Source organism: Sceloporus occidentalis, unplaced genomic scaffold (assembly GCF_023333645.1).
Source record: "Sceloporus occidentalis isolate IW3139 unplaced genomic scaffold, rSceOcc1.0.p SCAF_2, whole genome shotgun sequence".
NCBI lineage: Eukaryota > Metazoa > Chordata > Lepidosauria > Squamata > Phrynosomatidae > Sceloporus > Sceloporus occidentalis.
The window spans coordinates 37,652,364-37,669,499 of NW_028316982.1; the positions used below are offsets into that span (position 1 = coordinate 37,652,364).

General features: G+C 39.1%; 1 protein-coding gene across 2 annotated transcripts in view; it reads right to left on the reverse strand.

Annotated features, from left to right (window-relative positions):
* U2SURP (U2 snRNP associated SURP domain containing) overlaps positions 1-16,932 on the reverse strand; it is a 50,604-nt gene extending 33,672 nt beyond the window's left edge. The window contains exons 1-10 of one of the 2 annotated variants that reach the window (XM_089509101.1): positions 16,829-16,932; positions 12,291-12,338; positions 10,524-10,622; positions 10,029-10,143; positions 9,275-9,408; positions 8,396-8,463; positions 4,172-4,266; positions 4,060-4,092; positions 3,888-3,970; positions 2,287-2,452 (exon numbers count right to left, since the gene is read on the reverse strand). In XM_089509101.1, coding sequence (XP_089365227.1) covers positions 2,287-2,452; positions 3,888-3,970; positions 4,060-4,092; positions 4,172-4,266; positions 8,396-8,463; positions 9,275-9,408; positions 10,029-10,143; positions 10,524-10,622; positions 12,291-12,338; positions 16,829-16,873 — 886 coding nt within the window. In that variant the 5' untranslated portion in view covers positions 16,874-16,932. Of the gene's footprint in view, positions 1-2,286; positions 2,453-3,887; positions 3,971-4,059; positions 4,093-4,171; positions 4,267-8,395; positions 8,464-9,274; positions 9,412-10,028; positions 10,144-10,523; positions 10,623-12,290; positions 12,339-16,828 lie in introns of both variants that reach the window. The other variant, XM_089509100.1, reaches the window with a different exon arrangement.
* Positions 16,933-17,136: the final 204 nt, after the last annotated feature.

Consider the following 17,136-nt stretch of genomic DNA (forward strand, 5'->3'; position numbering starts at 1 on the left):
ACAGGGGGCTTACCAGTACCTCCTCAGTCCCACTTGTGCATGTCATGACCTATTTATAGACCTTGGGTGGGAAACAATGGCCCTCCGAATGTTGTTGAACTGCAGCTCTCAGCATTCATAGAATCATAGAGTTGGAAGAGACAACAAGGGCCACACAATCCAACCCCTTGCCATGTAGGAACTCTAATGTAATCATAGAATCATAGAGTTGGAAGAGACCACTAGGGCCATCCAGTCCAACCCCCTGCCATGCAGGAACTCTCAGTCAAAGCATCCCTGACAGATGGCCATCCAGCCTCTGTTTAAAGACCTCCAAGGAGGGAGACTCCACTACATTCCAAGGGAGTGTGTTCCACTGTCAAACAGCCCTTACTGTCAGGAAGTTCTTCCTAAAATTGAGGTGGAATCTCTTTTCCTGTAGCTTGCATCCATTGCTCCGGGTCCTAGTCTCTGGAGCAGCAGAAACAAGTCAGCTCCCTCCTCAGTATGACATCACTTCAAGTATTTAAACAGGGCTATCATATCACCTCTTAACCTTCTCTTCTCCAGGCTAAACATCCCCAACTCCTTAAGACGTTCCTCATAGGACATGGTTTCCAGTCCTTTCACCATTTTAGCTGTCCTCCTTTGGACACGTTCCAGTTTTTCAACATCCTTTTTAAACTGTGGTGCCCAGAATTGGACGCAATATTCCATGTGGGGCCTGACCAGAGCAGAATAGAGTGGCACTATTACTTCTCTTGATCTAGACACTATACTTCTATTGATGCAGCCTAAAATTGCATTGGCCTTGTTGATCATGTTCAACTTGTAGTCTACTTGGACTCCCAGATCCCTTTCACACGTAGTCTTGTTCAGCCAGGTGTCCCCCATCCTATATCTGTGCATTTTATTTTTACACTGTAAGTGCAGTACCTTACATTTCTCCCTGTTGAAGTTCTCTCAATCAAAGCATACCCGACAGATGGCAATCCAGCCTCTGTTTAAAGAACTCCAAAGAAGGAGGCTCCACCACTCTCTGAGAGAGTGTGTTCCACAGTCAAACAGCTCTTACTGTCAGGAAGTTCCTCCTAATGTTGAGGGAGAATCTCTTTTCCTGTAGCTTGCATCCATTGTTCCAGGAGCTATTCTATGTAACAGCAGAAAGCAAGCTTGCTCCATCTTCAATATGCCATCCTTTCAAATATTTAAACAGGGCTAACATATCACCTCTTAACTTTCTCTTCTCCAGGCTAAACATCCCCAGCTCCCTAAGTCATTCCTCATAGGGCATGGTTTCCAAACCCTTCACCATTGTAGTCACCCTCCTCTAAACACGCTCCAGCTTCTCAACATCCTTTTTGAATCGTGGTGCCCATAACTGGACACAGTATTCTAGGTGGGGCCTTACCAAAGCAGAATAAAGTGGCACAATTACTTCCCTTGAGTTAGACATTATATATCTATTGATGCCACTAAAATCTCATTGGCTTTTTTAGCTGCTGCATCACACTGTTGACTCATGTTCAACTTGTGGTCTACTAGGACTCCTATATCCCTTTCACACATAGTCTAATTAAGCCAGGTGTCCCCCATCCTATATCTATGCATTTCATTTTCATACCATAAGTGCAGTACCTTACATTTCTCTGTGTTGAAATTCATTTTTTTAGCTTTCCTCCCCATTGGCCACATAATTCCATCTGTTGTCACATTACCATTTCCACTACTACAACATTAACAGCTACATATTCACTCCTTGACAGAAAATTCAGACAGCTTTTTCAACTGCAAGGTGTGGTTTAAAACAAACAAAGACATACACACCCCCAATGGCCTAAATCCTGTTATTTAGTCCAACTAAAGTACTGTAGGCCACTGACTCAATTGTTGAGTGGTCAAATAAAGACCTAGCTAAGTACTCTAGTTTTGATGGGACTATTCCAGTTGGGACTATCCAGAGGATTTAGGCTGTATGTTTGTGAAGTGTCTAGGCTCTGCAGATAACTGTAATTGTTGTTCTCTGACGTCCTTCCTTTGATCACCTTGAAATACATTACAATATGAACTTCTAGTGTTCTTTAATTAGTTTGTATGCACGAGGGGAAAAGAGGTTAACAAACAGATCTTTATTTTGTGCAGCCATGCTTGAGATTACCTAATCAAGGTTCTCTCATGTTAGCCTCACAGTGGAAAAATAATCCAAGAACACCTGACAGGAGATTCCCCCCGCCCCAAAATCTTTTCCACTGACAAATATATTGCTTCTTCCAATGATCTTCCCAAGAAATTTAAATCACCTATTACCATTTAAGTTCTTTAATGCACGTTCAGCATCTCTCCTGTTCATGAAGGCAACAAATCCACAATTCCTCTCCCTTGCTCTTTCTTCATCTGTTCTTGGCCACATAATCTTGACACTTGCCAGAGGTCCAAAGCGTCCAAATTCCTGACATAACATCTCTTCATTCATCTATACGAAACAGAACAAATCAGAATGAGGTATTTCTCAGCATTGCCCAACTTTTTCCTTTAGCCTATTGACAAAAGAGAAGCAACAGAGGCTTATTTATCATAGAACCACATAGCTAGACAGGACCTCAATAGCCATCCACACCATCCCCAGGCAGTGCAAGGATCCACCACTAAAGCAACCTGAAGATGTGGCCATCTAGTTTTTGTTTAAAAACCTGTGACAATGGAGAGACCACCATTTTACAAAAGTATTCCACTGCTAAACACCTCTTACCATCAGGTATTTCTTCCTAACATTAAGGTGAAATCTCCACTGTTATCACTTGAATACCATGATTTGGGCCCTATTCTCTGAAGCAGCAGAAAACAAGCTTGCTAAATTTTCTACATGAAGGTGCTTTAGTTCTTTAAAGAGAGCTATCATATCACCACTCAACTGTCCCTTCTCCAAATTAAATGTACACAACTCCTCAACTGTTTAGCTTTGGTTTCCAGACCTTTTACCATTTTGATAACCCACATTTGGATACACTGTAATTTTACATAAGGAGACCACGCATGAGCAAGAAATATCTTGGATGGTGGTTCTTATAGCACAGTACCATGGATTAGAATTAGCTCTAAGTCATACAAGCCTATTGTAACTACCAACTTGCAAGAAATGCATTGCCTTGTTTGTCTTCAAATTTGTGTGAAAACCTATTCTGCAATTTAATCCAATGTACTGACAAGTTCTAATGCAAAATTTGCTATGTATATGTTGCTCCAACAGCCAGGGCTATGAAGGGAAGTACTGCTGACCAACCATCCAAAGACATAGCAGGATGAAAGATCAGGTGGCTGAGAGAATGAATTTATAGTTGTAAGGTAGGCCACAAAACATTGTATTTAAAATAAATACAAGGCATGAAGGAAAGTAGGTAAGATGATCTTTTCCCTTTTCCATGCAGGACATAAGGATGCCGTTTACCTAGTAAAACATGGGGGAACTAAGGGAGAGAGGGTGGTGGAGGAAGGTAATCATATTCAGATCCAATTTGTTCACCATCTGTACTACTCTTTTCATTGGATCTATATGGAAGAATATTGGCAAAATAGATACCTAACATTTGGGAAGCTTCTTTACAGGGATTATCTATGAAAATTAACAAATAAGTGGCAATAAATAATATTTGCATAGCCCAGCAAACTAAGCAGGAGCTATGAGTCCAGAATTCAAATCACCTTTCAAGCAGATTCATACTAGTCACTCTCAGTCACCTAGCTGTAAATTGAGAATAGCAACTTTTCATGACTATTAATTCAGAATGATTATATGCTTAAATATTGTGCTAAATATGTAAAATATATTTGTATACTAAAGGCAGTATGAACAATGTTAAGTTAGTAAAGGAAAAACAGTCTAAAAGCTCCTGAATTGCTATAATTATCACCTGGGGATTAATGTTTCCAAGATACAAATTTGTTGTACTCGGATCTCCTACATCATGAGAACCCGGAGCATAGTCATCCAGTACTAAAAATAGAGAAAACAAGATGTAATCCAAACCATATATTTTAAAATTGACCAAAAATAATTAAATAGTTATGAAACTATATTACCACCCGAAGATCTGTTTCTTCTTGAAGGCGCATCCACTAAGGAAGAAACAGTATGCCTATTTAGTCCCAACATTTTGTAGAATGAAAATTATCATAAAAAATAAGGACAACTTACTGGAACGGCGCTGGCCATCTGAATCTGATTGAGGAGGCTCAAAACGACTTAATCTACCTTTCGTTTTATGCCTTTCATCACGTTCTTCTTGAATTCTATAGAAGACATTTTATAAAAGTGGTAACTGATTGCAATCCTAATAGCCACAGTTTAAATTTTTTGTTTAAAAAGCCAACAACATACATACTAGCATTATATAAAAATGTTTTATGATGAAAAAAATAATCTTAAAACTATGTGTAGTACAGAATAATCCTCCAATTTTCATACTGCCAAGTTAGCAATTAGCTCCAGAGTGGGAACCACTTCAAACATTAACACTGTGATATCTAATAATGCATGAATTATGTGACCTAGTTTCTTTTACTATTTCCTCTCCCTCCCTCTTCTCCTCTCTCAAGTGACCTCTTCAAAGATGACCCATATTGTAGGAGGAAAACATGTGTTTAACAAGTCTTGAGCAGTGACCAGAAAGATGTGGTACAATGACAGTGACTGTCTAGCAGGCATGTAAATCGGAATGGCCACCTGTTTTGAAGGCAACATTATTTGATGCCTTCTCAGGCCAAACAAGAAAGCACATATAATAAATAGCAATGTTTAGTTTTCCTGCAGGATGTGCGTAGGATCTGATATGAGATGTACAAAAACTGTGTAGAATTCAAAGTTCAATTGATGTTTTAGAAAAGAAGATGTTGTAGCACTACACATTTGATTCCTACGTCAGATGAGGTATTAAGTATTAGTATTTGTCCTAAAAGGGTTTGTCAAGGACCATGTGGCTGCTTACCATATCTCAACTATAGAGACATCTGTGAATAGCATGGTTAAAGTAACAGCTGCATTGAAAAATGTGCTAATATGTGCAGAAGTGTGGCTTACACGTCATTCTTTTAGCTTGTACCAGATATGGAAAGATGCCAGATTCAAGACAAAAAGACAGAGAGAACAAAATTCTTAGAACAGATCTGTCATTTATCCCAAAGATCAATTCAAATAAATGATGGATTTGTTCTTCTGAGAACCATTCTGTCTTCCCACAGGTGTTTCCCAGTTCACAAGGTATTTAGTTCTGACACTCTTAGTAATAGCAATGAGCAATGGCTATACTCCACCACAAGGAATCTCTTTAAGTGGAAGCCAGTGGTGTGGAGCCAATCCTAGGCTCCACACCACTACATAGGAGATGGTGGAAACCTGGTATTACAAACACATTACGCTTGGATCGATGTGCTCTGCTGAATGAAAATGTTCCAAATTTTACTGGACCTATATGTAAATTGCTCCCACATTTCTCTGGATAAAACCTATTCTCAAATGGTGCCTAGTTCTGGGCAATCAAGTAAAAGCATGCTCAATCTGGAGAAGCCCTGGGCATGTAAGAATAGGTCATTACTGATTGCTAGAAAACAAGAGGGTGACAACATAAAGAAGACAGTCTGAAAACAACAAGCATCATAGGCGTAGTGTAGTACTAGGCTGGACCCTGGAGGTCAGCAACATCAGAAGGGAACCAACAGGTCTAAGGTGCAAGTAAATGACAAGACATCTATTGTTTGTTAAGCTTCCAGATAAAAAACTCTTGGTTGTGTAGTTGGAGATTAAACAGGTCTACTACAGGGGGGACCTCACTACTTATAAATTAATAATTAATAAATTAGTCAGGGAGATGGAAAAGGGAACTTCTCTTCTATAAACTTCCTTAAATTATGCTACCTGAGGATCCAGGCTACACAATAGTTACTGTCAGCATGTCTTACAGTACAATGCTAAATATGTTGATTGTATTTTTACAGTACAGTTGACCCTCCACATTTGCAGCTTTCATTTTTGCAGATTCAATTATTTGTGGTTTTGATTCATAGGTTCTCTGTAGGAATCTCTGGGTCCTTCAGCAAACTATGCCAGAGGTTGATGACAGAGCTTTACCGAACAACCTATAAGTTCCTAGAGAAAACACTTCTCTAGGCATTTGTAGGTTCTTCAGCATGCTTCGATGATCAACTTCTGGCAGATGTTGACCACAGAGTTGTACTGGAGAACCTGGAGATTCCTAGAGAGGTGCTCTCTTAGGTAAAAAGAATAGCATTTTTACTTGCAGTTTTTCCACATTCAGGGGAGTCTTGAGCCCCTAACACGAGCAAATCCCATTAAATTCAGTAGGACTTAGTATTTTAAGTCCTACTGAATTTAATGGGATGAACTTCCTAATAGTACTATCACATATATTCAGTACTATCACCGCAGTCTTAATATTCAAAGTCTATTTTCAAATGCCACACTCCACAACTAAGGTTATTATCCCCGTACCTCCCATCCTCTGCTAATATGTAAACTGCATTACACAGAGAAAGTGATGAAGCTTGAAAAGTCATCAGAACTCAGAAGATGGTAAAATATTAATACCAGCCACATATGCAAACATGAGGAGAGTACAAGAGTGTCAAAAACTAATCTACCATCTATACTTCCAAAGGTAACTTCATCCAGAGTGTTACAACCACCTTCTTCTGAAGACTATAGCAATATAATGGGTTGCAGAGAGTCAGAAGTGTTAGATTCATCCTCTGTTGCTTTTTCCTTCTTCTGTGCAGCCAAAGCCCTAATTCCCAATCTAAATAGTGTGGAAGTTGCTTACTCCATAAATTGTGCCATAAAGCGATTTGTTTTGGCTCTAAGCCTCTACTTCTCAAGAAACTGCTGGAATGCAATCAGTCAACATTCTCTACTACAGTCGGCCCTCCTTATACACAGATTTTTTATACACGGATTCAAGCATCCAAGGTTTGAAAATGTTCAAAAAAGTATAAATTTCAAATATCAAACCTTGATTTTCCACTTTTTATAAGGGACACCATTTTGCTATGTCATTATATTTAATGGGACTTGAGCATCCACGGATTTTGTTATACACGGGGGATCTTGGAACCAAACCCCAGCGTATAACAAGGGTCCACTGTATTTGTTGCTGCTGATGGAAATTTGAATCCAACATCATCTAAAGGGCGACAGGCTCCTTAGCCCTAGTCTAGGTCTAGAAACCTGCTCAGGAGATAGAACCTTTTTTCTCAGCTACCACATGCAGACTAACACCAATTCTGATACATATGTTATTAGTGATTGTCATTTCATTTCTGAATACTACTGTGTCTAATTTACATTGTACAAAATATCTTCCTACAATGTATTAGTCTTTGTAACTTCAGATACTAAGTCAACACCTGTTTTTGGCTTTAGCTACTTACTATATTATTTTGAATTCATGTTTTTATTAGTAACTGTTATGCCGCACTGAATATATAAAATCAATTACTATATATATAAAATCCCCTCCAAAAATGCAGTAGACTAAATCCAAAGTAATTTAGTGGAATTTAGACCCTGTTGAAATTGTGAAGTCGAAGGCTTTCATGGTCGGCATCCATAGTTTTTTGTGGGGTTTTTCGGGCTATATGGCCATGTTGTAGAAGAGTTTATTCCTGATGTTTTGCCAGCATCTTTGGCTGGCATCTTCAGCTCTCTTCTATGCCAACGTCTGCTGACGATGCCAGTCACAGATGCTGGCAAAACATCAGGAATATACTCTTCTAGAGCATGGCCACATAGCCCGAAAAACCCACAAAAAACCTGTTGAAATTAATAGGGCAAATTAGAAGTGACTGAAGTTTCACTGATTTCAGAAAGAACCAAGTTCAACTAACAAGTCTGAGTAAAATTCAGTAACAGTCACCTGAACAGTTCAAAATTTCCAAGGTAGTATTTTCTGCCTTTTGCATATATTAGCCTTTGGGTTCAAAATGTAACCTCTTTTTTGTCCATAAACCACTTTTGAAATCTGCTTCAATATTTCTATGTAAGTCACTGATGGCTTTCCTATTACGGTGCTTGCACTGCAGTTACAGTGTTAATTTTAAACAAAGAGGAAAAAATATATTAAAGTAAACTAAAATTTCATTATTGTGCATTTCCAACAGTGTGCAACTTCTCAAAACCATTGTATAAAAATTAATAAATAGCATACAGACCCATTAGACTCATTCCCAGATTCAAGGAACATTATCAATAGGATCCAAAGGTATCAACATTTTCATTTCATTTAAATCATTAATGTAGGACAAATTATCCATAGATATTGAAAATTGGATTCTCACCATCTTTATTTTCCGAAATTATCTCATTTATTTCAATACATCCTATTCCATCTACATGGAGTAACTTACTTACTGTTTTAATTCTTCTTTAAAAAGCTCCAAATTGCTCTTCTTCTTTTCTTTTTCCCCCTTCTTCAAAGGCTAAAAACAGATTGAATAATATCATTATAGAAAATAGTAACATAATTTACTAGTATCATTATTTAATATCATTATGGAAAATAAAAGCAGCATGAAAATGCAAACATATTACAATATAACAACTTAATCCCATAAACTGCTATGTGAGAAACGCCATGTCACAGAAATTAGCATGCACTGAGTTATTTCAGGTGGTGAAAAAGACAGCACTTCTGTCAGTTACTTGTGCCTCAACTTCATTCATTCAATTTACTGTACCCTGCTTTTCTTTCCAAAAAGGAGAAAAGTAATCCCTGGATAATTCCTGAACTTAGCTTCATCTATTGGCTGTAAGAAGGTGACTTCCCTTACTTTTAGACCAGGGATAGAGAATGCATGGCCCTCCAAATGTTGGAGTGCAATTCCAACCATCTATCTCCACTGAATATGTTGACAAGGCTACTGGAGAATATGGAACAATAACAACAACACAAGGGCCACATGTTCCCCACCCCTAATTTAGATGAAAGTGTGAAAAGCAGACAGTTCCCTAATAAAAATTATAATTTACAACTAATACTAATATATAGACTGAAAACATCTTTCTAGAAATATTATTTTAAATTAAAGACCGCCAAAATAGGTGTAAAGAAAGAGAAATATTAAGATTGAGCCATTTCACATGGAAGACCAAGTAATGATTTTGGGCCATACAATTTTACATTCATGCTATTTGGGGGTTCCACTGAAAAGCAATATATAAATACCTGGATATACCAATATATTTTAGAAACAGGTCAACAGAAAACTTTTTCGAAAAACCTAAACTTACTGGCTTTTTGGTTTCTATTACTAGAAGGGATGGAGGTCTCTCATTAGAAGATGACTCTTTCGGTTGACTTTTTTGATCTGCAAATCGTGATGAAGGTTTGTAGATTTTTCCTCGTTTTTCATCCGTTTCATGTTCTTCTGAAAGACAGGCCAGTGATTACTGAATATGTCTAACTAAACACACTAGCAAGAAATCAAAGAGCTCCTTTAAATACACCAACATTTTTTTTTACTCAGCACCCTGCCATTAATTACCATACTGAAACTCCTGCAATCTCTTACTGCGGGTATACTGGCCAGGGTCAGTGAAAGCATATGTCAGAAATATCTGATAGGCCAGCCCTGTTTTAAATGTATGGAACCATTAAATCCTTACTATATCACAAACTGCTTCTGAAAACATGCTCCACTACAAAGGGAGGCTGCCAGGCTCTAAGAGGGAAGAATCACAACTGCAGGTATGCCAACAAGCTACTATGTGTTTTGTCTTCCTTTCATTATGCTAGCCAAATGAAGCCCAAATTAACAAATGAAATCCAAGTTAGCATATACAGCAGGAAAGAGCATCATATTCAATATACATGATACATAAAAATAAATTATATTCATGAATACATACAATGCAGGATAAGATCAGTTTCCTAACAATTTAACTAGCACACCAGTGACAAAGCAACAGATTAAAAAATTATATCATTACAAATAATTCAAAGAAAAAAAGTACTACTTCTACAAAATGTAGTAGCCAGTCTTACCTTTGGATGCATTAACAATTCCTCCTCTGACAAAGGTCTTCACTTTATTGCCATCACTTCCTTCAAATGCAGCCAGAAATTCTTCATAAATTTCCGCAGCTGCCTTTTCATCCTCCTGGTCACCAAAATATTAAATAAATTACTAGTGTAAGTTATCCATTTTCACATTGATTATATACATTTTGTTATACGCTTGCCTTCCTTTGATATGGTAAAACAGAGCAGTGGGAGAGCTGTCTGAAATTTTACCACATCAAAAACAATCTATATCTAAAAATGTTTTGCTTTATAGATTTAAATTAGTAACATTTACTTGGATCCTTAAAGTAATGAGAAATGTGATTTTCAGCATCCATTCAGACTCCACACAAACAGGAACTTCGCTTCAGAATTTTGTGGTCTTATTTACAAGGCTGTTTTACTGTCAACAATCTAGTATAAGCCACAATAAAGAGAGTATGTCTGTCTGATTAAATTGGTTTCCTACATCATTACCTTCTTTTTCAATTCCTCCTGCTCCTTCTTGCTTAAAGTCCTCTTGGCAGCGCTCATCTTGCCAATACTGAATGCTTTAAGTTTGCTTTCTAAAAGTGGCTACAGGAGAAAAAAATGTTAACAGGTAATAAGAATGTGATATGAAAATAACCAAATAATGATCACAGAAAACTTTAATGATATAATCTTTTAAGTGAAAAATAAGCAGACATCTGCTGACAAAGGTAGCCAGGAGAGGGAGAATGATTTTTCCCCCTCATGTTTGGCTGCAATTTTCACTACAGTTATGGGCGTTTTGGAATCTGGCTCACTTTCACTGACCTTTACAAGCCATTTTTCATAACAGAAAGTGTCTGGTCACTACTTCTTTTGAAAGAGGATCTGTATAGGCCAAAAAAGGTGAGTTCCTAAATTCTTTTGGTCATTTTTCATGGTACTCCTCTCCAAAGTTTCAAGGTAGAGACACAGAATCCATCTGAGTTTTCATGGGCCACACTGTTATTTGTATGATGTATGCGCTAGTGTTACATACTACATAAGTCACTGAAACACTCTATGGGATCACTTTTAGATAAGAGAAATCTGAAGTTCCCAAATGACCATTCAGATATGCCATTTAATCAGGAAAACTATTGAAAGGCAACTAGATCTCTTAAATGAAAGAAGAAAGGACAGCAATATATCAAATTTGAGATAAGTGAGACACGAAAAATATACAACTATTGCTCTCGTACACACCTTTCTCAAAATTGATTCAACTTGCAACTTGTAATATTATAATAATTTAATAGGCCAAAAGGGGACTTTGTTTACTGATTAAATCTCTAAGCCAATGAAATTTGTGACTGCTTTAAAAGACATCTAAATTCTAACAAACAGACTAAATCCAGGCCAGACAGAGATGCATGCTATTAGTGGGTGGCTCATCTGCTCAAGTTAATGATGTTCAACTTAGTGTGGGGAAACTTTTCCTCTGCTGTGGAATTTAGATTTGTTTTAGTATGATGTATTTTGTAGACATTTTGATTTATTGTTCTGTATCTTGCGTTTTTACTTCTATCCTGTAAACCACTATAAATGAAGGCACCAGATCTCATCTAATCTTGGAAGCTAAGCAGAGTCAGTTCTGGTTAATACTTAGATGGAAGACTGCCAACAAATACCAGGTGCAGTAGACTATCTTTCAAAATGAACTGGCGAAACCACCTCTGAGTAGTCCATGGTCTAGAAAACCCTACAAAATTCATGGGGTCATCATAAGTCTACAGACAACTTGAAGACACATATACACACATATAAATGAACTCTTGAGTTCACATTTCTCCTACTGCCATGACACAGAGCAGAGTACTACACAGATGTCTCTTATTTAAAAAATACACAATATATTCATATAGCTGCTAAGAAAAGAATGTCTTCTGTGTTTCAGAGGAATACGACCAAAGAAGACTTGTACCAATGAACAGCTTTAAACTCTGTTTTACCAACACATTGAAATGCTTAGTCAAAACTTGCTCTCGGTTACATAAGAGGCTATACATCACACAAAACACAGCAAGGACACTGAACATGCAGAAATGGTGAAATGCCATTGGGAGGGGGCATGAACTGAAGTAAATTGTATGTATACCTATAGATTTATAACTCAATTCCTCAGTAGAGAGTAACTCATAAATAACAATCATAAGTCCACAGACTTAAGTTTCACAGAGTGAAATGATCACAGGAAGTTACCTTTACTTAGACTTTTATACATTCAAGACTTACGTGACTCTCTGGAGATGAAGTGGCACGGGTTGTGTCTGGCACTCTGGCCTAAAAATAATTTAAAATAAAAGTATTATATTCAGGAAATATTTATTGATTTTCAACATTTTATATACATAAAAATGCAGATTTAATTTGGACTGCATCCACTGATGTCTCAAAATGAAAATGTTTTAGATTCCAGACGTATCTGGAGAATTTAAGTCAGCAGTCCACTAAAACTCTAAAATTAGTTTTAAAAAATCCTACTGGGCAATAAAGATAGCAGAATTTAAAGCAAGGCTCAATCTTTTTTCTACAAATTAGAAACAAAAACTTGCTGGCTGACTTTATAATTTTAGCCACCGTCACCAAATGTGGCAATACAGCATTCATGTCTTAAATAAGCCAAAAGCTCTTTCAACAACTACAATTTTGCAGCAGTCAGGAATATTTAGTAGTTAATTAAAAACAATCACTATTATAATGCAAAGACACAAAAATATGTTGGAGTCAAATGCTGCTGTTAGCTTCTGCTTTAAACCAGCAGACTTTGAAAGACCCTAAATACTCATACTCATTTGCACTGGTGTTATTTTCAACATATGCAAATGTACTGCCATCCAGGAAAGGCACATTTTCTCTTATCCTACCACACGTTATAAGTATTTAGTGATTATGGAACATGATGGGATAGGACAACCTATGAATTCATCTGGCAAGATACAGAATATGACAGCAAGTAATACATGTCAGAATGTGACAGCATATACAGTGGACCCTTGTTATACGCTGGGGTTTGGTTCCAAGATCACCCGTGTATAACAAAATCCGTGTATGCTCAAGTCCCATTACATATAATGACATAGCAAAATGGTGTCCCTTATAAAAAATGGAAAATCAAGGTAAATTTATACTTTTTTGGAACATTTTCAATCCGTGTATGCTTAAATCCGTGTATAAAAAATCCGTGTATAAGAAGGGCCGACTGTAAACATATTCTGTCTCTAGGACTTCCAACATCCACTTTACAAGCACCAATGATCAAAGTCAAGCCAGAAGAACGGGGAAAAATCATTCCTCTCCTTGCAAATTTTTGATTTGCATTGTTCAAACAATAAGAGCTATAATCAAACAAATGGCTGTTGTTGGGACTCCAGCTCCCATCAGCCTGAAGCAGCAGCATGATTAATCATCAGGAATTACAGGACTTTTTAAATACGTTGTGTCATGTCGCAGGCTGCCCACCCAACATTTAAAATATCTTTATCGTATGTATGTTATCATGTACTTGGCAAAAAGTGATAGTCCACCATGGTCCAAAACAAACTCCAGAAATAATGCAGTTTGAGACCACTTTAACTGCCCTGGCTCAATGCTACGGAATTCTGGGAACTGTAATTTTGTGAGACATTTAACCTTCTCTGTCAGACAGCTCTTGTGCCACAATAAACTACAATTCCCAAGATTCCCTAGCTATGAGCCAGGGCAGTTAAAGAGGTCTCTAAATGGATTATTTCTGCAGTGTGTTTTGGACCAATAACTATCAGATAGCTCCTCAATTTACCACCACCTTCAGTTTAACTTCATCTGGCATTAACAGAAACTCACTCTTTTCCTCAAGGGATTTTTGCACATTTGACATGAACATGACACATCATTCAGTAAATCAAGTATTGGAAATCCTCTTTTGATTTTTTGCTACAGTGTTGACTAGCAACTTTTATGTATGAACTATTAGCATCCTTTTTAACTACACAAAGCAGAAACCATGCAAATCCTTGAAATACTGTTCTGTGCAAGTCTTTTCAACTAAAATCATGAAATTGCTTTCTCTATAAGAATCTAATCTTTTATCTAGCTGCCAATTCAGACAACTACCCCACCAACTTCCTATTTATATCACTAACTCACATGCTGTGAAGAACAGAATGTGCTTTATAATATAGGAAAACTATTTTGAGAGCTGAATCTACACTGCAGAATTAATGCAGTCTGACACTGCATTAACTGCCATGGACACCACTTTAATTCCCATGGCTCCATGCTATGGAATTCTGGGGACTGTAACTGAGTGAGACATTTTTCCTTCTCTGAGGGAGGTCTGGTGCCCCCAACAAACTAGAATTCCCAGGATTCCAAAGGATGGAACCATGGCAGTTAAAGCAGCGTCAAAGGGGGTTATTTCTGCAGTGTGAATGCAGCCTAAGATCTGAAAAGGAGATCTGGTAAAGTGGCAGGCAGAAAGAAAAGAGAGAGACCGCACTCCAGGGAGACTGATTCAGTCAAGGAAGCCATGGCCCTGAGTTTACAAGAACTGAGCAGAGCAGATGGTGACCTCTTTGAGGTCCCTTATGGTTGCTTCAGATCAATCGCAAATGGCAAAAACCATTGTTTAAAAAGGCAAGACACAGCCAAGTCACTAGAATAAAGAACAAGGACATATCAATGCTATGCTCAAGAGAACCTTACAGAGAAGGACAAAATGCTAACCAGCGCAGAGGAAGGACCGAGCTCTGCAAGATAAAGACAAAGGAAAGAAAGTAAAATACAATCTGAGCAGGGTGATCAGACGTCCTCCTTTTCCAGGACATGTCCTACATTTCAGCCTTCTGTCCAGGAGGAATTCCAAAATGTTCTCCATTTTGAGCACAGCTAAGAAGCTCAAATTTATATTTCTATGAGCATTTTCAGCTTCTATGTTGAAATGTCCTACATCTTTCTTGAATGCCTTCCATTTTGCGGTGCCTTGTCCTCCTTTGCAGAGAGGACATCCAGCCACCCTGAAACTGAAGTAACTCCACATTTAGGCTGATTTGGAGAGGTCTTTAAGAGTATGAGGAATTCACATTCCTGTAAACCTTTTGTAACAAACGCCAGAAAGAGTCCATGGCTGCCTTCACACTTCAGAGATAATCAGGTTTGGCAACCACTTTAACTGCCACACCTCAAGGCTGTGGAATTCTGGGAACTGCAGTTTTGTGAAACATTTAGCCTTCTCTGGCCACAACAAACTACGGTTCCTAGGATTCCCTAGTATCAAGCCACAGCAGTTAAAGAGGCGTCGACATGGATTACTTCTGCAGTGCAGATGGAGCCTGCTTCACAGGTTGTTTGTTGTTGGTGCCTTCAAGCCATTTCTGGTTTATGGCGACCCTAAGGCAAACCCTATCATGGCATTTTCTTGGCAAGATTTGTTCAGAGGGGGTTTCCTTTGCCTTCCTCTGAGGCCTTTAAACCCATGTTATCAACCAGAATATATATGCATGGTTGCGGTGGGTGGAAATCATAAGCAATAGGGTTAACATTGCTAGCATAGACAGCTTCAAAAGGGCTGTCAAGACAGATCTCCTCCAGCAGGCCTTTCCTGAACAGAAAACACGGCCACACACCGAATTACGACTACTTCTTCGGCACCTAATGGCACGCTGCTTGTTTTAAGTGGACTTTTAAAATTGAGTTATGTTAATGTGTAATTGTTTAGTTGTTGTTTTAGGGGAGGGTGGGAAATGGGGATCTTGTGTAAAGTTTTAACCTGTAAGCCGCCCTGACTGACTCTGACAAAGGGATGGGGTAGAAATAAAGGGGTTTTTTATTAGTAGTATTATTACTAAGAGAGAAACAAAACTGAAAAGCAATAGAGTAACACATTAAAGACAAAACGTAAATCCACAAATTGGCGTTGATGTTGACATAGGTCTGAAACACACTGCGGGAATAATCCAGTTTGAGACAGCTTTAACTGCTCTGGCTTGGTGCTAGGGAATTCTGGGAATAGTAGTTTTGTGGCACATTTAGCCTTCTCTGTCAAAGAGCTCTTGGTGCCACAATGAACTACAATTCCCAGGGTTCCTTAGCACTGAGCCAGGGCAACTAAAGCGGTTTCAAACTGGATTATTCCTGCAGCACACATCTGCCATAAATGCCATTGTGGGATCCCCCTGATTCTGTACCCGCGGCGTCTGCGAACGTGGGGCACTTTTAAGCTCCGCAATAGGTTAAAATTCTTGGTGGGATCTGAAAAGGCCCAGATGAAGGCCCTTTAATCTGCTTGTGCTGAGAAAAGGGGGGCTAAATGGGCATTTCCAGCCCCCAGAGATAGGGCTAAAGAACTCCGAGGAATGAAGCTAGGGCTGCAGTTATTTTGCTCTCTCTCTCTCTCTCTCTCTTCATCTCAGGAGGCCTAATGCTACGTGTCTCACAAAACTACATTTCCCAGAATCCCCCAGCATTGAGCCAGGGCAGTTAAAGCGCTCTCAAAACTGGATTATTTCTGCAGTGTGGAAGCAGCCGAGATTATAAAAGGGGCAAAAGCGGAAGGAGACCACGAAATGCCTTCCCAATTCCAGGGAGGCGAACATACATCATTGAATGAAGGAGGAGGAGCGACTAGGCCGCAAAGCCAACCGGCGCCCTCGCGTCCAGGCCTAGCCGCCTGCGCACCTCCTTCCCCGGCACGCCCCGAGTGCCTAAACCCCCTCGCGGCCACCTTCCCTCGCCAAACGCAAAGGGGCCTTGGTGCCTTGGTTCCCCTCGAGGCCGGGGCAAAGCGGCCTCACCTTCGCGCTGGCCTTCTGCGAGCCGCCTGGCGTCTTGTCCGCCATCTTGTCTCTCCGCCGCTCGATCGAGCCTGAGAGGCGAGGAATCGAGCGCCGAGTGGCCGATCGGAAGAGAAGAACACAAGCCGGAAAAAAGGAGACTGGGGAGGCACGGTCAATCGATAGCCGAGAGCGAGATTGACGCCCTCCGGCGAGGAATCGAGCGCCGAGTTGCCGATTTGGAAGAGAAGAATCCAAGCTGGAAAAAAAGGAGACTGATGAGGCATGGCAAATCGATAGCCGAGCGCGAGATTGACGCTCTCTCTGAC